General features: G+C 29.8%; 1 protein-coding gene across 1 annotated transcript in view; it reads left to right on the forward strand.

Moving 5' to 3' along the window:
• Window positions 1–26,001, forward strand: part of LOC126741436 (lachesin-like) — a 270,892-nt gene that overhangs the window by 91,810 nt on the left and 153,081 nt on the right. Inside the window, exon 3 of the mRNA XM_050447841.1 lies at window positions 11,586–11,775. Within this exon, the coding sequence (XP_050303798.1) occupies window positions 11,586–11,775 (190 nt within the window). The remainder of the gene's footprint in view (window positions 1–11,585; window positions 11,776–26,001) is intronic.

Here is a 26,001-nt window from a genome sequence, read left to right on the forward strand (position 1 = left end):
GCTTTACACAAAGGAATTAAGCTGTTTATCTTCCAAACAATACCAACGTTGTAAATTTTTTTTAGGCATAACTATTAACAATTAAATTGTAAATAATGGTTGAGAGTAAAACGCTACGCTTTATATTATTAAAATTAATAATAGACATAATTTTATAACACAATTGCTGCCGAATAGATTTAACTATTTGGTAGTAGAGTACTTTTTTCAATCGGACCTAAGCAACTTTTTTAAAATATTTCTAATGTTGATCTAGTTTACGATTTTATTGCCGATACATTTTAGAACACTGACATAATTTTGATATATGCAAGTTTTAAGCGTATTTTTCACTAAACTAAAACTAAAGAGCGGAGCGTATTGTAACACATCATGGTTCTCTGAAGCATGATACCCAGAAATAATTAATATTTAAATGAACTTTATATCTGATTATTATATACTATAAAACTGCCCCTTTTCTCTCCGGACTTACTATCGCTGGTTTTTTTTCGACGTACTAAAAAAAAGTTGGGTAGAGCACCATGCCAAGGCTAAGGTTTGAACTCAGAGCCTTATGAGGATACGGCAGGCTCTTCCCCACTGCGTGTTTAGGGCACTCCTTGGATAATTGTGGAGATTTTTTTTTGTAGTACTGACAAAAATTTAAAAAAAAATTACTGGTCCCCACGGACCAAAGTAGACTACATAACAAAGAATTGCTCCATCCTGTTGGAATTGTAGTAAGCGTTCTTCTAAAGATAAATTTCCGATTTATTATATTTACCTAAATAATTATTTAGAAAATTTTTTTAATTTAATTTTTCTAAAATCCTTTTTTCTATAGCTTTTCCAGCTCTACTAATAGCCATTTAAAGACACTTTATACTATTTAATTATACTATCATTTGATATTACATTATATTGCATAAGTACCTAAAAAAAAGTCACAGATAAATTAACATAACAAATTTTTGGTACCTTTATCATCTTTTTATGCACAATTGGTAGTAGCAATGTTGCTTAGTGAGATATTTTGTTGATAGATGTTGACAGAAAGAAATTTTTTTCTGTAATTACTAGTTTTCAAAAAAAATTAAATCCAAAAATTTTTCAAATTAAAAATAAATGTCAGAGCTTGGTAGCGCAATTTTTATCCTTTTGTTAAGCTTCATCGATTTTTGTCAAAATCGTGCTTAGTGTTATTAGTTAAATAATCTAGCGCACTGGAATAACTATTCTGCTCCTATTTAACTCCGTTACTGACTCATGTCTCTTTTGGTTGGTAACTTCTTATGAATCTTTTTGAAGAAATTTTATATGTTTATCAAGTTTAATATTTATTTATATACATTTATTTATATACATATATATTTAATATACGGCAGAGCTGCAGAATGATTGACATGATGCTCAATAATAATTCAATTCTATTAAAATTTTCAAATGTAAATTTATCATTTTTAAAAAAATTTATTACATCTGCCATAGAAATTTTAATATTAATAAGACTTTTTTTTAATATTAATAATTATTAAAAACTAATAGAGAGCTCGGTATTTTGTGTTACTATTGCCAAGAGAACTTTACAATAAAACAATATATACAAATTTAATAAGCCGAAAGTAAAATACCTTAAAATTTAAATTGTGATTTTAGTATTATTAGTATTATTATTATTAGTAATGATAATATTATATTATTTCAGATAAACACTGAACTAACCCCTTTTTGTGTTGGTCTAAGAAAAGGGCAAATTTAAAATTAAACGAGTTGCCACTGGCGGCTAAACTTTAGTAAATTGCGCCCAACTATAAATTAGCTTCTAACATCGAAGGTCTATTATTAAAGCAAAGGAAAACACGTTGAGTGTCATTTGCAAGTAGGGGTTTGAATTTTCAACACCTTAAGATACCCGAGACCAAAACCAAATCTAACAAATTTGCTAAGGGCTGCAAATCTGATAAATTACATATATTTTCATGATTATTAAACTTAATTTCATTTAATTAATTACTACTCTTAAATATGATTTATAAATTGAGTAATAACGTGGAAATTAAGTTTATAAAAGTAATCTCTATATATAAAAAGACTTTTCCTGACTGATAATCAACGTACAGCCCAAACGGTAAAACCTAGAAATATGAAATTTGGGGACAATATTCCTATGGTTATGTAGGCGTCCACTAAGAAAGGATTTTTTGAAATTCTATCAGGAAGGGGTTGAAACCACTCTTTATGTAATATAGCTTCAAAACTATGTACTTTTTTAAAAAACGGCAGAACATGTCATTTTTATTTGATTTTTTTACCTAATTTCCATTTTTTTTATTTTTTTGTAAAGGGTTAAAACCACTCTTTAAGATTTTAACATCTTTTTTTATCCTTAAATTCATTGCTTTCCAAAAAAAAACTGCAGAACACTTCAATTTAATGAAAACAACAGATTCTCGAAAATTCCGCCACCCTGAAGGGGTGAAAACATCTTCTACGAAAATTCTTTCATTTTAAACTTATAGCGTTGAAAATTGATATTTTTACATATTATTAAGTATACCTAAGTAAAGCATTCAAAATAAAAATTGTGATTAAAATTTTGCTTATGCCAGGGGTGTATTAAGTTAAACGGGGTTAAAATCTACGATTATTTAAGAAATTAATGATTTCAAAAACGACTTCTTATTTTAAAAAACTAAAAAAAAACACTGGTATTTCATAATATTATTTTTATGTTACATACATATTACGTACCATATTTTTTATGTTGGCCAGAAAGAGGCAAGGTAAAAAGAAGGAGGGGGGGAAAACTATAACGAAACTTTTTATATTTATTTTTAACTTTAAAAAGCGATAATAACATATCCTTTTTCCATAAAAGTACTAAAAAGTTTTAAAAAGAAAATAACACAACGACGTAGTGTTTCCTCCAAGCGGTCATGCATCTGAGTACTGAGTACCACGCCCGACGCTGCTTAACTTCGGTGATCGGACGCGAACCGGGTAGCGTATTTCCAAAACCTAATATTATTCAACGCCCGCAAGTTTTCCTCGATTGTTATTGGTCAATTCAAAATCTAGTTGGTTACAACGTTGTACTTCAAAATCTAATACGATACAACGCCGCCACAATATTAAATAGGATTTTACCTTTAGACTCCTAAATATATTCGAGTATAGCGCCAAGCCGCTAAATCTAATAGACTGCAACACATAATTGAGAAGTTAGCAAAAGAATGAAGCTACTGTGAACATATTCATACAAACTTTTGTTGACGAATCACGCATTAGCATATCATTTAGTATCTCTCTACAGGGTGTCACAAAAATAATGGTAAATAATTTAATAGCAGATTCTTTTTGAAAAAAAAAGTGAGCTTAAGTTAAATTTTCCAAGAGTCCAAGAGTCGAAAAGTCAAATACAAGCAAGATACGGCCATAGATTTAGCATGTATTGTTCGTTTTTATGCCAAAATTTGGAATAGGGTTTTGTTTTTATATAGCAAATCTTAAAATTAATCTTTTTTAAATTATGTACAATTAATTACTACCAGCAACATTTTGATTTTTTTTAAATTGCGTAACTTTTTTAGGCTTGGCATTTAATTTATTATTTAGAATTTGTATTGTGTAAACAGTTTTGCTTAAAAAAAGGTATACTTCAAAAATCTCACTACGATTCACATTTAAAGTTTTCAATTTACTCAACAAAAACGACATTCATAAATTATTGAAATTGCTTTATTAAACTTCAACTGAATAATACAAATATTTGCCAGTAAATGATCGATATGATCTCTATACATTTTAAAATTCTTTTACTGAAAGAAAGTCCATATGCAAAAATCCAATGGGTTAAAGTCTGGACTTTATGCGGGTCAAGATCTTTGACTTTTACGTGATACGCAATCAGTAACAATAAATAACAATGACCGACAGAACTAATAATAAGAATGCAATAAAAGGTAATAGATCACGTTACTAATTGCTTGTTTTTGATTTTTTATAACTATTCATCAAAGTAACTGACAAGAACATAAGCCCTAACAGTGAAAATGATATTTATAATATTTCATCTTATCAGACAACGCCTGCTTAACAAATATTTTAGCCTGAAATAAGAAAATTAAATTTTATAAGTGTCGAGAAAACAAGGTATAACAATTTACATTTCTAACAAGTCTTGTAACGTCAAAATGATTCAAGTTAAAGCAAAAAGACTTTTACATTTCTATCTTAGAATATCAAGACCTATCCTAAGTCGCGCACCTTAACTGATGGTTATCTTAGCTAACAGTGTGGTCCTTGAGATAAGAATTATATATAGTAGGTATTGGATAAGCCTAATAATTATTTCAAGGAATGTAACTGCCGTTTTGCTTTAACTTGAACCGTTTTGACGTTACACGCTGCAAAAATGTTAAAAACGTCAGTTTATAGACGTGCTTTTCTTTAAAACTTCGGTTTTCAAAAACGAAGCAGCGATGCATATGAAATTAAAAGCCCTTTCTAATGAGACCCCCATTTCCAGGGAAAAAATTTGGGGATAACGCTCCCATTTAATGAATTAAAGATTTTATTGTGCTTTTGACATCAAAAATTGTCCCCCATCCACACAAACTTGACGTATATTTTGATTTTGAAGAAAAGTTCTTTCCCTCCCTGTAATGTCTTGCGGAAAGTTTTCGATGCGCCACCCTGTATATTCGACACGCGAGTTTTTAATAGACTATTCGATATTTCTGACCTTTTTTTATACCTTAGAATTCTGGAACGATGTTATTTTTATGGACGAAAAGACTTGGGAACATGTATGAAAAACCATCTTGTCCCATCATTATTTTCAACTTTACTTTTTAAATTACTTACAAGTAAAAATATTTTTCTGGCATGTGTTAACCTTAAGTCTTCTTTGTCAGAAAAGTTGTGTGCAACTTTATAGCAATTTCTCTTCATTAGGTAAATTAAAAAGAGTGATTGCTTACATATTAAGAAGGATACATAACTATAAAAAATTTAAAGAAAGGCTTGTTTTTCTCTATAAACATAATATGTCTTAAAATGATGTCCCTCAGAGCTACAGCCCGCACAAATTTCTTAAAGAAAATCCGTTATTTGAAACTATAATTACAGTTATGCGTCAAATTTCCTAAAAGTTCTTCTTTTTTGGGTGCTCTTTTTATTTTTGGTCCTAAAATGGTGTTCCTATTATAGGAGAGGATTCGGTGAGGCTTACCCTTCTCGTGGCTCCTACGATTCAAGAAATATGATTTAAGAAATTTAAAAGCCTTGCAACCCCATCTGGTTAGCCATAAAAAATGTAATCTCGTCTCCTGCGTTTTTCCGATACAATTAATCGTTTTCGAGAAAGTCGCTGGTACATTTACTTTCATTAAAGAAAAGCATTACTAAACTCAATTAAACTATCAAATTAGATAAAAAGGAAATGAGCCGTGACTGCTTAGATTAGCCCTCCTGAATTTTTGCCTAAAATTGGGTTTATATTATTTTTGAGACGTAAAATATCAATAGCATCCAAAAAATCTGGACTTGGCAAATTTTTAGGCTATTCGTCAACATAACTGTAGTCACTGTTCCAAAAAATCTATTTTTATCAAGCAATTTGCGCTGGCTTGAGCTATGAGGGAGTCATTTCAGGACACATGCTTGTAGAAAAAAAAGTATTTTTTTGACTCCAAAAAAACGATATTACAATATATAACACATATTATTATTTCTTCAAAAAGTAGGTTTCCAAATGCAGAAAATAAGTGTTTCACGAATCCTCTAGAATGAAAAAAATCAGTCTAATGGTCCCTTTTACGAATACATTTGTCTGAAAAAATTTTATATCTCGAAAAATTTAGATAATTTAATTTGAAAAAATTCGTCGTTATTTAGGATACTGAAACCGAAATTTGTATTCGTTACTATTTGTACTGAAGAATTTTTTTGAAAATTAAAATTTGAAACTGAAAAAACAGTTTTCCGTGTTTTTCTTTAAAATTTTGAAGTTATGTTAAAAATGATTTTTACAAAAATCGTAGATCTTTGTATTTTCTAAAACTTTGTATCTACCTTTTTTCGACTTGACGCAACATATGCATAAAATGTGTTTCATGAGTAATTTTTTTTGTGTGTAGTGTATGCTCCTTTACTATTCCCGGTTGTTTTTCTTTAGGGATACATTTTTCGGTTGTTTCAATATTATTATTATAAGACCATCTTTTGACATATTCTATTGTTTTTCATTACTTTTAGTTTAACAGAAACAAACTCCAAATTTCTTATTTTAAATAGACACTCGGTATATTATTACTTATTTCGATAGAAAATTATATTCTGAAAACAGTGATACTCTATTTGGTACTTTTTGTTTTATACTCATAGAAAAAATATTTCTTTTGAATTTTAAAATAGGGTGCCATCGATGCGTTGAAAGTTTTAATTTTTAATCAAGTAATCACGGAAAAATAGTTTTCATTGCATTTTATGACTTAAATCATTAACACGCCTATTTAAAAGGTCCAAAGCATTAATTTTGGCATTTACTTTATTTTTTTAAATAGCACATTATTGGGAACAACCAGTTTGAAATGAGGTTTCTTTTTCCCAATAATTTGATATGATTATTTTTCAAATCGGTTGATAAATAAGCCCATAAAAAGAAAAAAACTTATTAACAAAAATGAACGAACAGGAAGCATTGTAATGCCACGCCTGCCTATTCTGTTCAACTAACATAACACATCATATTTTGTCAAACGTCATATTACTTTTTGAGAATAAAAGAACAATTTTTTCAATGCAATATTTTATTCAGTATTTTAATACTACATATTTTATGTAACATTTACCTAACATAACATAGGTACACACAAACGGTAAACAAACAGAAAAAATATAAGGTTTATAAATTATTTTAATATAAAACTTTTTACATGTATTATTCGAAACGACCAAAAAATTATTGAAATACGCATCAAAACGCAGCCTATTCAAGAAATGCTAGCCTTCTATGCTATTTTTATTAATTAAATGCGTTTATTTATGTGACTTAGTTTTTTTATGGGCTTATTTGTCAACCGATTGAAAAAATAATCATATCAAGTTATTAGGCAAAAGAAATAGCATTTCAAAAGTGGTTGTTCCCAATAATGTTTAAATTTAAAAAAATGTTTTTTTCTATAAGTATAAAACAAAAAGTAGCAAATAGAGTACCATTGATTTTAGAATATTATTTTCTATCCAAATACGTAATCATATACCAAGTCTCCCATCTAAAAAAAAAATTTGTGTCTCTTCCTGTTAAACCGGAAGTAGTGGTAAACAATTAAATATGTCAAAAGATGCATTTATAACAATTCTATGGATATACCAAATTTCATTTGTTTATCTTGAAAAGTAAAAAAGTTATTGAGTGTTCCCTTTTTTCTGTCACCCGGTATAGAAAAATTGAAAGAATATTTACATGATTCGAGTGTTCATTACATCTGTAGTAATGAACTGTATAACTGATTGTACAATATCTTCTGGAAAATGTTGGATAGGATTGGTATTTTTATTTAGTTCAGAAAAGGATGATAAATTTGAATGGTATTTGATGGCATGCTTTATATGCCAGGTCAGTTAGCTAAAAAAATGGCCTTTAGGAGAAGTTTTTGCAATCAAGCTGAATTTTTCACAGATGGTAGTACCCATCAATAGTACTTTGTAAAAGAAAGTTACACCTTCTAGGAGGCTTGCTTTTTCCACCATGTTGAATTAAAGATCGCGGATGGTACTATTTTTTAAAATATCGTAACTTTCTTATTTTTTAACCGATTTTTGTCAAGTAAAAAACATTATATTTGCCTCTCACTAAAGAATGAAATAAAAATATAAAACAATTTTGACAGGTTACATTGCTGCCAAAAAAAGTTAAAAAAAATTACACCTTTCTTTTATCATCTTATTTTACAGGCTCAAAATTTTTCTCCAAAAATTAAGGTGGTAAAAAACTACAGCAAAATACAAAGAAAAAAAATCCAGTTGGCGTAAATCCCCAACAGTTCCTTAATAGAGTATTGCTCACTATGAGAAACGAATTTGATTTTAAGACGTTTTTCGAACATGAACTAAGTACCTATCCTCCGTATTTCTTTAACCAAGAAAAATTCCGCAAAGGGGACTTATTCCCTTTGCGGAATTCTGATTTCCCATCTTTGTAAAGATAATTTTGAATTTGAGAAACCCGACACACTAAAAAATCCACTTTTAGTCATTGATGGTGGTTGCTTACTACATAAAATTGTCTGGCCCATATTAGTAACATTTGGCGATATATTTAAAATCTATTGCCATTATGTTACTGAAAATTTTGATTTCAACTCTTGGGTAGTTTTTGATGGTTATAGTGAAAAGTCCACCAAGGACGAGGAACATCGTAGACGTCAATCAAAAATTACGCCTAGGGTTGAGTTTCAGGAAAACACATCGCTGGTCTTCTCGCAAGAAGACTTCCTATCAAATTCTTCCAACAAAGAAAGGTTTATTTCTTGCCTAGCCGAGAAGTTGAAAGAAAAGGGTATAAAAGTCACACATACGAAATCTGATTGTGACAGAGTTGTTGCCTTAACCGCAATAACAGAATGTCAATCGCAAGATGTAGTAGTCTTTGGTAATGATACAGATCTAATTGTAATTTTAATTTCCTTAGCAAATAAGTCTAACCACCAGCTATATGTTTGGGCACCCAGCACGAGTAAAGCTCTTGATAAATTTCTAAATATTTTTAAAATTCAAACTTTGCTCTCAGAACAGATCCGTGAAAATTGTTTATTCATTCATGCATTTACAGAATGTGATACTACCTCGTATCGTATATAAAATGGACAAATAAAGAATATTTGACGTATTAAAAAATAATCCTGAAATGTATGATTTTATCATATCAGTTTTAATGCCCCTTATATGAATAAGGCTGTCCTAAGTGAAGTTGGATAAAAACTTATATTAAAATTTTTTCTCGTCCAAAACTGTGAAAATCTTAATCAGTCAAGACTTCATTGCTATAAACAAATCACCTCTACACAAGGTTTAGGATTTAATTTTAATTTGGCAAATCTTCCTCCCACAGAAGACTCCTGTAAGCAACATGTATTTAGAGTGTAGTTACAGTTACAAAGCTGGAGAGGAAACGAGTTGGACCCACTTGAGTGGGGGTGGTTTTCCAATGGCAATGAGCTTTTCCTAGTAACATACACAAAACCCCCCGGGGCCCGAACACCTAATGGCTACTTTTTTTTGCAAATGCAAAAATCTATGCACAGCAAACTGTATTTGTGCTTCGTATAATCGAAAATGCGGCATTTTATGTAAAAAATGCAATTTAGCTTGTATGAATGCACCCAGAAAGAAGAGCGAATTGAATAACAAAATATTATTTAACGGATTTAATTAAAATAATTCTGTCTTATAAACAACCTTATTTTATAAAAAAGTTTTATAGATAACTATGTGACATTTTAGTATAAGATTTTTATAATAAAATAAGTAATTTGGTATAAAGCATTTATAAAACAATCTTATATGAAGTGGAAGCTATAAATAGTACTAATTAACGAAGATTAACAAACTTACTGACGATACTGACCTTTCTAAAAACATAGAGACCAGTAGTGAGCTAACATGAAGGCCAATAAACTATAATATAAGTTAAGATTTTTAATAAAAAAAATCCAAATATTATTTCTTCAGATCTCATCAGAGACCTCAAATTCAAACCTTTTCTCTTGAATTTTACACCTATAAAAGCGCCATCTGTTAATTGTTGATAGAGTTTGCGAATAAAACAATTATATTTTAAGCATATTCTTTATAAAATAAAAATATATATCACTTTTCTTACAGATAAAATATTTATGTTGTTTTAGTGTTTCTTATAAAATTAAATAGATTTATCTAATGACGCCATTTTTTAATAAATTTTATTTAGGTTTATTTCCGCCATGTTGGCTTTTACAAATTAAATTAAATTCATGTGCAATTTTAAGAAAAACATACTTAAATTACAATTTAATTTATATTTCTAATTTATTTATGTACATAATATAAATCTAAGGCAAAATTGAGCGAAAGAAATGCAATTTTTTAAATCTTAATTTTAGGAAATTCTATTTACTCATCTAAAATCTTTAGTATTTTGAAGGGGCATAAAAATTGAGATGCAAATGTGCATTATCATAATATCAGTAAAATTCGTTGCATAAGAAAATATTTGGCCGGATATAATGTTTTCCTATATAATAATTATTACAGGTATGATCAGCTAAGCCAACGTGGTGTTGTTTTCAATTTCGCCATTTTTCTTTTCTTTTTACAAAGGTATGGAGCTTATAAACTTAATTTTATTAATCTTTATGAGTGTGACAAAATAATCTCAGCTGACTACAAATTGTGTTAATTGAAAAATTTATATTTTATTATTATATTTATATAGTTTTACAAGTTAGTAATGAAACAATATTATAGCATTAATAAAAAAAGTTTGTAAATGCTTTATTATGGACTGAAATCGATTTTATAATCTTATATAAAACTATTAAACGAGTTTAATAAAATAAAAATATTTTATTAGCGTATGTGACTTCATTCACGATTTATAAATGCTTATAAATGCTTACAAAAGTTTGACGACAATAATTTTTTTTTATATTATTATAAAAAAAATACGTGCTATATGATTTAATTTTTATTTAAAAAGTGCGATATATTTTCTTTTCTTGCTAAATGAATTTTGACAAGCTGGTCATAATTGTTAACCATAGAAAGAATTTGTATATTCACCCAGATAGCGCACTGATCCATAATGCTGCACCTGTAAGAAAATGACTCAATGAAAATTTTCACTTTTTTTCTTCTCTTTTCAGAGACTCACAACTCTGTTAGCATTAGCATCTCTAAGTAAGAAGAAAAGTATTAAATAACTGCTTTTTAATTTATTGTTATTGGGATATCAAATGCACTATAATTGCCATCTACCTGAAAAATTGTTAAAGCTAAAAAGAAATCTTTTATTTATCGAATTCTGCTGAATATTTACTTTACAAAAACTTTGTATGAATGGTAATATCCGATTTATGCAGATAACTATTTAAGAGTCTGTTTTGAAAATAACGTCATAATTTTATTACCATAGACATTTTTCACGGAGTCAGACCCAGCAAATTCAGTAGACTCGATTGGTTTTACTTCGTTTTCCAAATTAATAATTATAGATAATAATAAGCTGTTACTTACTCCTAGGATAAATGTATACATTTTTAAATCCTTATTTTTAACGATAGTTTCATAGTTTAAAATTTAGAGTTATTTTGTTATATATATATATATATATATATATATATATATATATATATATATATATATATATATATATATATACAATTTTAGCAAAAATGTGATAAATGTTCACTTTACTATTTTTTATGTAAGAATAAAAGAGGATAGAAAAAAGTTAATTTGATGTATAAACAATCTATCGTGTTTATTGAATAATTTGAAAATTATATTAGTGAATATAAATTAAAAATAATTAGTAAAGCTAATCTATAATTGGTTTTCAGGTGGGCTTACTAGATGTGTCTGTACCACCAGATTTTACCGAAGAAACCTCGGGGGACCTTTTAGTACCTGAAGGAGGTACTGTAAAACTAAACTGTAAGGCTAGAGGTCACCCAGAACCATACGTGCAATGGCGTCGAGAGGATGGAAATGATTTAGTTATTAGAGAGCCTAGTGGAACAACCACAAAAGGTAACATATAGAAATGATTTATACTAATAATTTTAGGGCGTCAGTGTGGAGTTACTACAGACCAAAATATGTGAAACATACCTTAGTCAAAAATTTGCGAGAGTTTCCGAGATATAGGGTGTCAACATTTAATTTCTATTTGTCCTTATTGCTAAAGAAGCATTTTAGAAGTTAGCATAAAAGTAAACACAAGTAGCTGGGATCCCAACGCAACTCTATCCCAACTGTATGATTTTCAACAACTAAAATATGTTCTTCAACTTCAACTACACGTACATACTTTACTATGTCGGCCCATATTTGGTGCAAAACTACATAAAATCCAAATAGCTTTTACTACCTCAAGGTTAACTAAAAATAAGGCAAAAATCATTTCTTACCAGTTTTTAGTAGCCGCTGACTGATATGTTGAAGTCTTTGAATTAGGCAGTTGAAAATAAAATTGGGTCTAAAACTATTAACTGTAAACACTTTTAATAAGTAAACACTTTTTTTGTTGCGGAAATAAAAGATAATAAGATTTATTGGTCAGTTATTGTATACAGTGTAGCATAAAAAAATTATTATAAATTATTTACGAATACCGTGCTGTAAGTGACGTGCTTTAGACATTTGGCCATAAAAAAATACTAGAAAACCTTTCTATACCGAGTTTTATGCCAAAATCTTAAATGTTTCTTAAGCAATACGGAAAAATAAAATTTTAACTTTGATATCCTGTATCTTGTAAACTTCTAGGTAAAGTGTGTTCATAAACATTTATTTATTCATAAATTTAAGTAAATTTTGCAATTTACCTAATTATAAATTTTGGGGTGATTCATGCAAACGCATCTTTCTAAAAATGCATTAGTAGGTTTATTATTAAATTTAAATATTATATGCTCGATATAATATTTAACTCGATTTATAAATTGCAAACACTCATGTGAAACACCTAACAATACAAATTGATTTGAACCTTATGCGGTCTGGTTAAATTGAACTATATACTAACGTATACAGTGCTTTTATTTTAAAACGATCCACCCTTAATAACTTTCTTAAAAAAAAAACACGACAAATTAGATATACAGGGGGACGTTTACTTATGCATTTACTGAAGTTCTGTCAATCACCTCCTCACCTCCAGCTAACCTCACTTTAATATGTCAAATGGGAACCCCCATCGTGTGATACATCATAGTAAGGAGTGTAAAATTCTCTATTCAACGGTAGCAAAAAAAAATGAAATCGGTAAATATGTAAGCAAATAGTTAGCAAAAATGTCTATAAATAATGAATATTTTATTTACGCCAAATTTTGGTATGTCAAATGGCTACCCCATGGTGTGATACATTATTTTAAAGGGCATTCATTATGCTATCAATGGTTTAAAAAAAAATAAAATTGATTGACCAAGAAGCAATTAAAGTGTAAATCGGTAGGGTAGAAAAACAAATTTAATTAGTTTAACAAATTTATTTTATTAAATGTTCAAAATGCGCGCCGTTATTAGCAAGACAATAAAAAAGCCTATTTTCAAACTCCTTACGCACATTGGCAAGCCCGCTAATTTCTCTGCATTCTTGAAATATTCTATTTTTTAAATTCTCAATACTCTCAGGTGGGGTTTTATAAACTTTGCTTTTTAAGTAGCCCCAAAGAAAAAAGTCTAGTGGGGTTAGGTCCGGAGACCGCGCAGGCCATTCGATTGCACCACGTCTGCCAATCCACTTTTCTCGAAAATTTTCATCAAGCCACTCTCGAACTACCAAAGTGTATTGCGCGGGAGCTCCATCCTGCTGAAAATGTATATTATTTTCATTCAATAATATAGCACCATGTTGATCTACTTGATTTTCCATAGATTGGATGATGGAAGGGTATATTGCATTTTCTAAAAGGTTTAAATAAATTTCGCCAGTCAAATTGTCTTCCAAAAAAAAATGGCCCGATTATTTCATTCCCATAAATTCCTGCCCAAACATTAATTTTTGGGGATATTGGGTATGGCCTTCTCAAAAAACATGCGGATTTTCATTATCCCAGTATCTACAGTTATGTCTGTTTACCAGGCCATTTAAAAAAAAGATCGATTCGTCACTGAAGCAAATGTTCTTCAATAAATGGGGATCGTCGTCAATTCGCTGACACATCACTTCACAAAATTGAATTCTCCTATCAAAATCAGTTCATGAAGAATATGAATTTCATAAGGAAAGAACTTATTTTTTTTAAAAACTTTAATAGAATTTTAAAATGATGTAGGTATCACACTAAAAGTATTCATTTAAAATACCAAAGTTTGGCGTAAATAAAATATTCATTATTTCTAGACATTTTCGCTAACTATTTGCTTACACATTTACCGATTTAATTTTTTTAGTACCGTTGAATAGAGAATTTTACGCTGCTTACAATGATGTAACACACGATAGGGGTTCCCATTTGACATATTAAAGTGAGGTTAGCTGGAGGTGAGGAGGTGATTGACAGAACTTCAGTAAATGACGCTTATAATTGATCGATGCTAGAAAAAAATTATTAAGCAAACTATGTTGTATTAGTCACATATGTCAATCAATAATTAGTTTTTAGTCACATTTGTTTTTTTTTAAGACTAAGATAATCTAGATGTTTTTGCAATCTTTGAAATCTGTTACATCATGAGCCCAGAACATAGCATGATTTTATAGACTTAATATTATATAAAATATTATATTTGAACTTGTCTTAAATGCCGTAGTTTTTCATTTAAGACCGATGATTAACTTGATTTTTGTTTTTAACGATACTGCCTTAATAATGCGCTTATTGTTTTTGTACACAAATTTATTTATTTATTTATCATTCATTTAATCAAAAAAAAAATTAAAAACGAATAAAGTTTATTATCTTTTATCACAATCTTTCTTCACTTCAGATTGTATCAATCTTATTATTTAACTGGATTTGTATTGGATATGCTTGTATTGTACACTGTTTTCAATTTTGGATGAGATTGCAGGGTATCTCTCTCATTTTTTAAGGTTTTTTAATTTTTTTTGCGGTTTTCGCGACCCTCATCACTTTTTTGTAAAACTTTTAAAGCCACGAACAGATATACTCTACCTACTTTTGCTCTTGAAATACAGGGCGAAATCGAAAATGTTCACTTTTCGACATGTTAATATTTCTCAGGCCCTGTATAAAATAGAAAAAAATTAAAACTTCTTATAATAGATATTTTTACATAAGAGTCAGTGGCGTATTTAAAAATCTTTTTAAAATAATTTTTTCTAAATACATTGATACATCAAAAAATCTAATCTTTAAAAAATTTAACTTCTAAAAATCAGAAAAATCCATATTTATGTTTCTTTTTTTAATAGTAGGTCATGAATTCTTTCACACATGCATACATGTTGCACATGCATAAAAATGTTTTTGTTTCTTGCATTCATGAAAATCAATATAGATGGTTGACGGTGAAACATGGAATTTCAAAATTTTTAGAAGTATGATTATGAATATCATAAAATTTTTAAAATTTTCTAACGAAAATGTGGAAGCAGCGTTGCAATTCTATTTAAGCAAGTAAAGAACCGGCTTATTTTATGTTGATACAAATTTCAAAAAAAAAAAGATCTTATTAAGTTTCCAGAAAGACGTCAGCCATCTCGAGCTACGGTATTCCGGTTAAAAACCAATCTTTTAAATTTATGGCCGCTATTCAAAACCTAGGCAAACTCATGTTAAAAACAATTAAGCTAGCAAAATAATTGTTTTAGCGGGTGTGGAAGTAGGACCCCAAATTTCCTATAGCAAAATAGAGGAAGAGGTAGGAGTTTTAAAAACAAAACTACAAAAAAAATTAAGAAAGCAAATTTAAACCGTAATTAGGTAAATATGGTTCGAGAATTGCATCCTGACGATTTATTTGTACGATTGGAATTTTCTAATTGGTTTTTAACCAAAACTAATGAAGATCCAGATTTTGCAAAAAAGGTAATTTGATCATCTAACGAATTCCATATAAGCAGCAGCGGCATATTTAATAGGGTCACTGGATTTAAGTATTTAAAAAATTAAATTTATACAAATTCGGCATATTAATCCTCAACCAAAGAAGCATTCAGAAAGTTATAAAGGCACAAAAAGCTTATAATTTTGAATGCCTTAAGGCGAATTGAAACTGTATGTGGTTTATGTATAAGATAAAATGTCAATGTTGGCAGTTTTTAATGTTATATGTATACCGCATTTATTTTTTTGTTTTCAACATCTTTAAGTTTAGGTTAAAGAGTAATATTTTGAGTTTATATCTCAAAATAGTATTAGACAAATAGGTTTAAATCACATCGCATTTTAAAAAAGTAATAATTAAATGCATGAGTGAAAGAATTCATGGCCTACTATTAAAAAAACAAGTGTGTTTTTCTCTGATTTTTAAAGGTAAAATTTATTAAAGATTAGGTTGTGATACATCAATCTATTCAGAAAAAAAAGCAAAAATTTGACGATAAAATATACAGGGTGTTTCATTTAAAAAATAACAAGTTTGTGTTCAATATTAAAAACAGTATTCTGAAAAAAAATTTAAATACGCCACTCACTTTTATATAAAAATATCTATTATAAGCGGTTTTAATTTTTTTTTAATCTAATCTTTTAAGGGACTGAGAAATAATAACATCTCGAAAAGTTAACATTTTCGTTTTCGCCCTGTATTTCAAAAACAAGAGTAGTTGGAATATTTCTATTTGTGGCTTTAAAAGTTTTACAAAAAAGTGATACAGGGTCGCGAATACGACAAAGCTATATCCCAAAAAATGACAGAGATACCCTGCAATCTCATCCAAGATGGGATACAGTGTACATTTATATTCCAAAATTTCCAGTTATTCTCAACATCATATCGTTACTATTGCTGTATGATAGTCATGATTTGATGTTAAATTTGTTATGTGTGAAAACTTTCCAAATAACATTTACATAATACTCAACCTATATAAATAATCCACAGTCTACCACAATATTATGCAAAACTCAGCAACATTTGTAATAAAACAAGTGAATTTATTGGTCACTCCGAAAATTCAAATAAAAAATTGCTGCAAAGCAACATCATTTCTGTTCTAAAAGATAGTTTAAACAGACTAATAGATTGTTTCGGTCGCACATTATTATAAAGTAGTTTTAATTAGTGTTAGTGAGCTGAATAATTTATTACTCTGTTAATTAATGAACTGTTTTAATAGAAAAAAAATATTGGAATAAAATCTAGAGACATCTTTGGAACATCATTTTGGTGAATTGTCGCGAAAATAATTTTGAAAAAAGCAAATGCGTAATAAATGGGTATTAGCCCTCAAAGAAGAAGTCACAACCAATATAAAAATGGAGAATGGTAAAAATGAGAAGAACCTAGATAACCAGCAGATAATAGGCTAATATTAAGCAGGACGTCATTAATCCACTCCAAATCCAATCGAATATATTGTGGAGAAGTGCTTTATTTATTTAAAAATATAATGAACCTAAATATTTCAGGTAGTAATATAGTAATATAAAAAAATGTGCGCGACTTAATGCTCAACTAAAAATGACTTAAATTGGTAAAAAGGTACGTGAATGTAGGACGGAAATGTTCTAGTGAGGTGGAAGGAAATTACTGTGAACCAAATTTTACCGGACATGGCCCTTTTGAGATAACAAAATAGTATTGAAAAAAAACAGCAAAAGATACATTTTCTAAATTTTCTTGAATATTCTTCCTATTATGATTTCTGCACCCTTTTAGGCATAATTTTTATGTAGTGTATTATTAGAAATACTTGGCCTTATGTGTTTTTGTAATCTTTATCAAAGCAACGGCAATTAATATTTATGGCTTTATACTGACAAGTCTAACAAGTCTCTATTTTTTTAAATGGCACTCTGTAACGGCAGGAGAATGTAAGTTTCATTGTGAGTTTCCTTTTCTAAATTCAATTATTAATAAGCTACATAACAATTAATTTAGTTTTATTTTATTTTCTTATAATAATTTATACACCATTTACTTCTACTTATTTTTTATATAAAAATCCGCCCAGTGAAACAGACTCTTTTTTTTATTTCCTTACTCTCTCACTCTTATGCTCTTTTCACAAGCCGTATACCTTGCGTCCTACTTCACCTTACGGGTCCCCGGGGCAAGAAGAGTACGCTATTTGAACCAAAATTTGTCGACGGATCCGGTGGACAGTACCGATCGACTATTTATCTAATTTAACTAATTTTGTAACATCAAGATACGCATAAAATAAGACGCGTCACGTGTATTCCTTGATACAACAGGGCTAATTGGGGTGTTTCCTTTGTTTCACATTCTGTGAACCGCCACTACGGGTAAGTCGAGTACCTACTTTTATTTTTTTTACTTTATTATATATAATTTTACGTTATGTAATCGCTAAGGGTGCGTCTTTAAATCAGAATAATTTCCTCGATTTCACTGTGTTGGAGCAGCCTCCCTATTTGCTATAGTCTGGCCTTGGTAATGTTTTTTAAAATTTTAATTAATTAATTCAGTTATAACCTAACCAGGCCCAAAAAATTTGGACCTTCGAGACAGATACTGCAAAGATACAGTGGCTTAGAGCGAGAGAACGATTTTTTTTTAAATTCGTTTTGTTTAGCCAATCTTACTTTTACATGCAAAAATCTTAAATTACGATATTAATTGAATTTTTCTACTATACATACTTGCTACATTTATATATATATATATATATAATATATAAATAAAATAATAAAATTATATAGATATATATATATATATATATATATATTTATATATACAGTGTGGCCCAAATTGGGTGTACATGTATGGGTATCTTGGAAACTATAAGAGATAGAAAATTGGTTAAATGGGGAAAGTTGTAGGGCATTTAGTTACCAATTAAGTGCCGCTTTCAGAACGATTTTATCTTTTTCCGATTTTGAAATATTTGGAAAAAATCAAAAGGTTGCATTTTTGAAAAAAGGCTGTATTTTTTTATTTCAACGTATTTTTAAAATCTGTAAAAACATTATTACAACTTTTTAAGGACAACGCATACCTACCTGAATTCAGTTTTTGTTTTCGACGTTTCGGTTCTGAGATTTCATCCTCAACTATTTTTTTTCTTATGGCGGCCATTTTGTTTTTTTGCTAAATTAAAAAGATCTTTTTTTTCCCTTTAAAATGATGTATAACACTTTATGAAAATATTTCATTCTTATGTCAAAAAGTTACAAAGTTAATTTTTCGCGGAGTTGGCCATGAGTGGGGAGGCCATGACTACGGAGGCGATTTGTCATATAAACAATTATTATTGCTTAATGATTTAGCGTCATTTACTGACAGTTTTGCAAAATATTATTTATTTGATTTAACTTTTTATCTTGTTTAGTAGTTCTTATCTTGTTAATTTTTTGTTCTTGTTCTTGTTAGTGTTAAATAATTTTTTCGTATCTAGTTGTTTTCGTTTGTCTTTAGTGAGTTTTGTTTAAATTTTTAATTTCCGAAAATAGCCATGCGATATACCAGAGAAGAAAACTTTGACATATTGGAATGTTATATTACATGTAATAGAAATGCAAATCTTGCAATCGCTAGGTATTTGCTGTATGCTGAGAGACAACAGCCAGGTCCAAGACTATTCGCTAGGCTTGTCATGAACCTTAGAACTCATGGAAGTTTTGAAATACTGACGCCAGAAAATTATCAAAGGGACAATGAAGCTCGCGATGAAAATATTTTAGATCATTTTAATGCCAACCCAAAAACATCGACCCGAAAAGCTGCAACTGATATGAATATACCAAGGACTACCATTCAAAGAGTCCTTAAAAAAAATAAATATCATCCATATAAGCCTACTTTCGTTCAAGGTTTAAGGAATACAGACTACCCAAGACGATTAGAATTTTCAAACTGGTTTGTAAGGCAATGTCAAGAAATACCTAATTTCAGCAGGAAAATTATTTGGACCGACGAAACGTTTTTTAGCAACTGCGGGGTATTTAACAGGCATAATCGTCACTTTTGGGCTACTGAGAATCCTCATGAAGTAGCTGAACGTAGACTACAAGTAAGATTTGGATTTAATGTATGGTGTGGTATGTACGGTAAGTTAATTACCCACTCCACAAAATAATTTTCAAGTAAAATGCTATAATTGTTTTTAGATAATCACCTTATTGGGCCCTTTATTTATAACCAAACACTGACGGGTCAAAGATATTTAAATCTTTTGGAAGAGCAGATATTACCTGCCGTGAGAGCCATAATACCTGAAGAACAAATATGGAGTGATGTGTGGTCAACAGGACGGGTGTCCCGCACATAATACTCGGGACGTTCAAAACTTGTTAACGCAAGCTTTTAATAATAAACTTATCGCGAACCGCGGTGCTGTAAATTGGCCAGCTAGGTCTCCAGATATTACACCCCTGGATTTTTATCTTTGGGGATATGTTAAAAATGAAATTTACGAATTTGAACCTCCTGCGACACTCGAACAACTAGAAGATAGGGTTCGGAATGTCTTAAATAATATAAATAGAAACACTCTGCGCAAGGTAACTAGAAGTGTTTTAAAGAAATGTGAAAAATGTTTTAACAAAAATGGCCGTCATTTTGAATAGTTTAATGTAATATTATTGTTACAAGTAGTTAATTGTTTTAGTCAGAAATTACGTAAAAGTATAAGTTAGCAAGTTAGTAAGTTAATAAAAATTGTGTGTATGACAAAATGCCAATAAAAGTCATGGCCAACTCAGCGAAAAATAAACTATCTAATTTTTTGACTTAAACACAAAATATTTTCATAAAGTGTTATACATCATTTTAAAGAGAAGAAAAAGATCTTTTTAATTCAGCAAAAAAACAAAATGGCCGCCATAAGAAAAAAAGAAGTTGAGGATGGAAACTCAGAACCGAAACGTCGAAAACAAAAACTGAATTCAGGTATGCGTTGTCCTTAAAAAGTTGTCCTAATAATGTTTTTACAGATTTTAAAAATACGTTGAAATAAAAAAAATACAGCCCTTTTTCCATAATGCAACTTTTTGATTTTTTCCAAATATTTCAAAATCCGAAAAAGATAAAATCGTTCTGAAAGCGGCACTTAATTGGTAACTAAATGGCCTACAACTTTCCCTATTTAACTAATTTTCTATCTCTTATAGTTTCCAAGATACCCATACATGTACACCCAATTTGGGCCACACTGTATATATGTATATATATTTTTATAGAATTTCTTAAATCGAAATTTTTTATAATATATTAATAATATATATATATAATAATTTTTTATTATATATTGCTGCTAATTTTAGCCAATTACTGAAAATTTAAGGTATTACTATTACCAAAATACTATTCTGCTGCTTAATTTTTTATTTTGCTAAATTCTTACTTTTAAATTTATTTAAATAAATAAAAGTAATTGCTTTTTAAAGGGTTTATTTCTAGAGTATTTTTATACACTACCAAAAACCTGTTCCTTGACCAAATTGGCCTTTGTTATTTTTCTCATTGTATTTTTTTGAATATAACAAATATTTAGTTTTCCATTTGTTTTTCCCTCATTTAACTTAGTATTCTATTTTGAAACTAAATTAGATGTTCTCTTTGCCTAATTTACTTCTATACTAAAATGGCTCCAACTAATTTTGATACGTAAATTGCTAGAGACAAAGCTCTTATTTAAAAAATCTCAAGAGGTTAAGATTATGTTTTAACATTATGGTGCGTAACAATAGAACTATTTCTACTATAAAAAAATTTAATTTATTACTTTCTTGTCTAAGCGGTATACCTCTACTTTATGAAAATTATTCAAATCCCTACTCTACAATAATCGAGCGATAGACGATTACGTGCTTATAATCATTGGAAGGTTATTTTAAAAACAGCCCTAAAGTTGCCACAGAAAATGCGAAATCTGATTGATACATTTACCAAAGATATCGCGGCATTAAAGGTCATGAAATTGCCGATGGTTGGGATGTTATTTTGTGCTCTATGATGCTTAATAAATTAGATTTTAGTACTAAACGTGCCTACGAGCAATAAGGAACAGGGCAAGGAAAGACTAAGGCTAAGGAAATCCCCAAATATGAGTCTCTTAAGCTTTTGTTTTAAAATAATGCACAGCGGTGTAAAAAAAAAAACAAAATCATCGGTAAAAAATATGATAGTATCAAAAAGCAGCATGCTTGTATAAATTACTTAGCAATAGCACTTCTAAAAAATGGTATCGCTATTGTTATCGTGATCACTACATCTTTTATATTTTCCGGATACTAATACTCAATAAATTGATGAAAATTAAATACCCTTTACCTCTGAATACCCCTGCTTCTACATCCTCTTGTTCATAAGTCAATAAGTTTGAGATGATGATGAATAACCAAAAAAATTCTACTGGGTACAGTAGTCGTCAAAATTAAAGATATTTTCCAAAATTGGCAATCTTTTAGAGCTATTGTAGTTTCGGGTGCTCAAAACACATTTATTTTGAAAGCTTGCCTTATTAAATTGGACTTACATAAATTTAATATTGCTATGACTCTTGAAAAGTTAGATAAAACGTGTACCTCAGCGATAAATTGGGAGTTTCCCTTACTATAGGGTCTTATTGTCGACTTTACTTCGACTTAAATGCTATTATTATAGACAAATTATAAGATTAAATTCCCACTGCATTTTTTTAAAACATATTTTCTTAAATAGAAATCTTACTCTTTCTGATCCCTCCTTTACTAAGCTTAGACTAACTAATTTTCTTGACATTGTCGTTTATATTTTAAAATATGAAGGGTACAGGCTAAAAAGGGGGAATGTCACTTTTTGCTCATTTTGAGCTGTGCAGTCCGTTCAACTTTTAATAGACAGAAGTATCACCTAGTAACATTATACAGGGGAAAAAAGGGAAGAGTCGCCAGATATCGACAATTTAAATTAAGCTGTACTGGCTAAAAAGGAGGAGAGTCCGCGCGCCACATGCAGAAGAAGAAGGGGGAACGTCACAAATGCACGTTATTCAGGAACTGTCAGAAGGCTCTCTTGACTGCAGTTACTTTTATTTTCTGATTGTGTTTACCGGTTCTGGTGTTTATTTATTGTTCGTCAAACTAGTGGAAATATAAGTGACAAGTCGTATTTTAATATTGTAGTGCTAATGAACAGTATAAAATGAATCCAAGTGTCACTGACAGTGAAGACTTTGTTGTTATGCCAGTTCAGGGAAAAAAGAGAAAAAGTTACTAACCGAAAAAGAAACTAACCGATGTTTCTAAAAAACTTAACCTACAAAGCCACGTGACAGGAAGCGACTGCCAATGTAAATGTCTCAAGTGTTTTGATAAAGTTCCACTTAGTGCAAGACAAAAGATAATAAGTGAGATTAATTTATTAAAATCCGTGGATGAGCAAAACATCTATTTGTGTGGACTTATAAGTGTCTATCCTGTACAAAAGCGACGTCCATATAACGCAGAAGAGGTCGCAAGATTACATGAGAGTTGATTTGCTTATTTTGTCAGAATCTCTTTAGATGGTGAGACAACAGAAGTACCAGTTTGTTTTAAGGTTTTTCTTTCCTTACATGGTATAACCAAAAAAAAGCTTGAAATTCTCCAGAAATCTTTAAAAATGATTAGTAGCGCCCCAGTTGATAAACGAGGAAAACACTTAAATAGGCCTCTCAAGCTGAAACAGGAAGCTACAGATCTAGTAGTCAATCATATTAGTTCTTTCAAAGGACAACAAAGCCATTACAGCCTAAGGGATTCTTCAAAAACCTACCTGCCCGAAGATTTAAATATCAGAAAAATGTACAATATGTACAAAAATACCATTACAGATCAAAAATATTGTGTGTCATATGAAACATATAGATCTATTTTCTCACGAGACTTCAACATTTCATTTGGTTACCCAACGTCGGATACGTGCAGTATCTGTGACGAATGTGTCAGAAAATGCCATAGAAAAAAAAACAACTAGATCACAAAAGCACTACCCTCCAACAGGAAAATCTAGTTCACAAGCATAAAGCTGCAGTGTTTTATTCAAGAAAAAAGGCTGCAAAATTATCTAGTCGGGTAAATGAAAACAAAGAAGTAATATGCATGGATTTTGCTAAAAATCTGCCAGTGCTCAACATCAGCACAAATGATGTTTATTATAAGAGAGAGTTATCTGTATTCTCTTTTAATATTTATGATTTGTCGACTAGTCAAAGTATTTTCTATACTTATCCTGAAACAAACGGTCGAAAAGGCTCTGACTATGTATGTTCGATGTTGCATCATTTTGTTTACAATTTTCTACCTATTAGTGTTCGAGTCCTCGATATATTTTGCGACCCATGTGGGGGACATAAGAATAAGAATTACACAGTTATCCGTTACCTCCATCACTTGCAGTGCATGTGCAAAAAAGGTTTGATGAAATCAAGATCAGTTTTCCCATTAGAGGACATTCATTTATGGAATGCGATAAGGATTTTGGACTAGTTCAGCAAAAGTCGCGTGTGGAACTTCCAAATGAATGGGCTGAATTTTTCAGAGCTGCACGAGTTAAACCAAATCCTTTTGATGTTAGGGAAATCACTTTCAATTTTTTTAAATGCTGGACTACACATTTTTCTACACTTTACAAAAATAAGTGTCCAATGAAGATCCAGCCCATACGTGAACTAAAAGTCGTTAAAGATCATCCCAGGCTTGTCTACCATCGATCAACATGGAATAGTATGTGGGACTCGGCTGTTTTGATTGAACCGAAGAAAAAATTTATCAATAATTTACCAAACAATTTGTTCGAATTACCAGGCCAATTATACAAAGGTACCTAAGTATACACATAATATTATTTTCCAATGTTAGGAAAGTTTTATCTATTTGCAGGACTACTGCCTATAACACTAGCCAAGTACAATGACCTGCAGTGCTTAATGAAATTCTGTCGCAATCCAGCCGCCAGAAAATATTTCTCTACATTAAAACATACCAGAAATGTCAAAGACAAGGCTTCCTTTCCAAAAGCTTCATGTGTAAGAAACGCAAAAAAAGTGTTTCAATTTTTTCTGTATCTTTCCCAATTAAATGAGAAATTCGAATTAACTTTTGCTGTTTTGCTTTAGAATTGCTTGTGTATAAAAAACTGATAATACCACAAAATTACAGTGAAAATATGTGACATTCCCCTTTTTTGTTCGTTACAATCTGTACTTTCTTCTTCTTTTTTTGCTCTAAAAATTTTTTTAAATGGAGTTTTATTAATATTTTCTCAATTCCAATCCTAATAGACATATCAAACTAAATTCATTAATACATTCAATACAAAATAATAAAATAATAAGTTATTGGGTTTTAAAATTAGAAATTGATTTCCTGAAAATCAACAATTTTTAACATTCTCCCTTTTTAACCTGTACCCTTCATATAGTAAAATTTGAAATTAGACAATCCTGTTTGTCTAAATACATTTTTTGGTTGTACTATTATTAGCAAAACCTCTAATCCCCCTGTCTTGCAGAAATTAAAAATATTTTTTACAAAAACTTCTAAATCTGGAATTAACACTGAAAAAAATTATTGAAAATTGAAAAAAGTTGCCTGTGTCAGCCCCGAGGAAGAATTCTGCTATAAATATTTTAAAGAAACTAGTATAATTTCGCCTAAAGATCAATATGTAGTTTCGTTGCCATTTAAAATTATTTAGCCACATTGAAGAGACACACAAATGATGTCCTTGAAGCATTTCCATGCGCTTGAACGTCGTTTGCTCCAAAACAAGAATTTTTACATTCCACACCATGCTATATTTAAAGAATCGTCTACTGCTGCTGGTTATGAGGCTAGTACATGCGCACCTAATAAAATTTCTTTAAATAAAGCGCTCTATACGAGCCAAAATTACAAAATGATGTAATAAAAATTCTTAAGTAAATATGTCTTTCCCTATCTGTGACATTAAAGCCATGCATCGAATAATAGAAGTTGACCGAAAATTCCAAAGAATTTTAAGGCGTTTTTCACCGGACTATTTAATCTCTGATTACGAAATAAATACGGTTGTTTTTGATGTTATTTTCTTACAGACCACAATTTTGCAATACGTACTCTGCTTAAATTACCTAATGACCATTCTGATTTACCGTTAGCTAGTATATTAATTACTCACTTATATTGATGATATACATGGGTCTCATGACCCT

The sequence above is a fragment of the Anthonomus grandis genome, chromosome 10, assembly GCF_022605725.1.
Source record: "Anthonomus grandis grandis chromosome 10, icAntGran1.3, whole genome shotgun sequence".
Classification (NCBI taxonomy): Eukaryota; Metazoa; Arthropoda; class Insecta; order Coleoptera; family Curculionidae; genus Anthonomus; species Anthonomus grandis.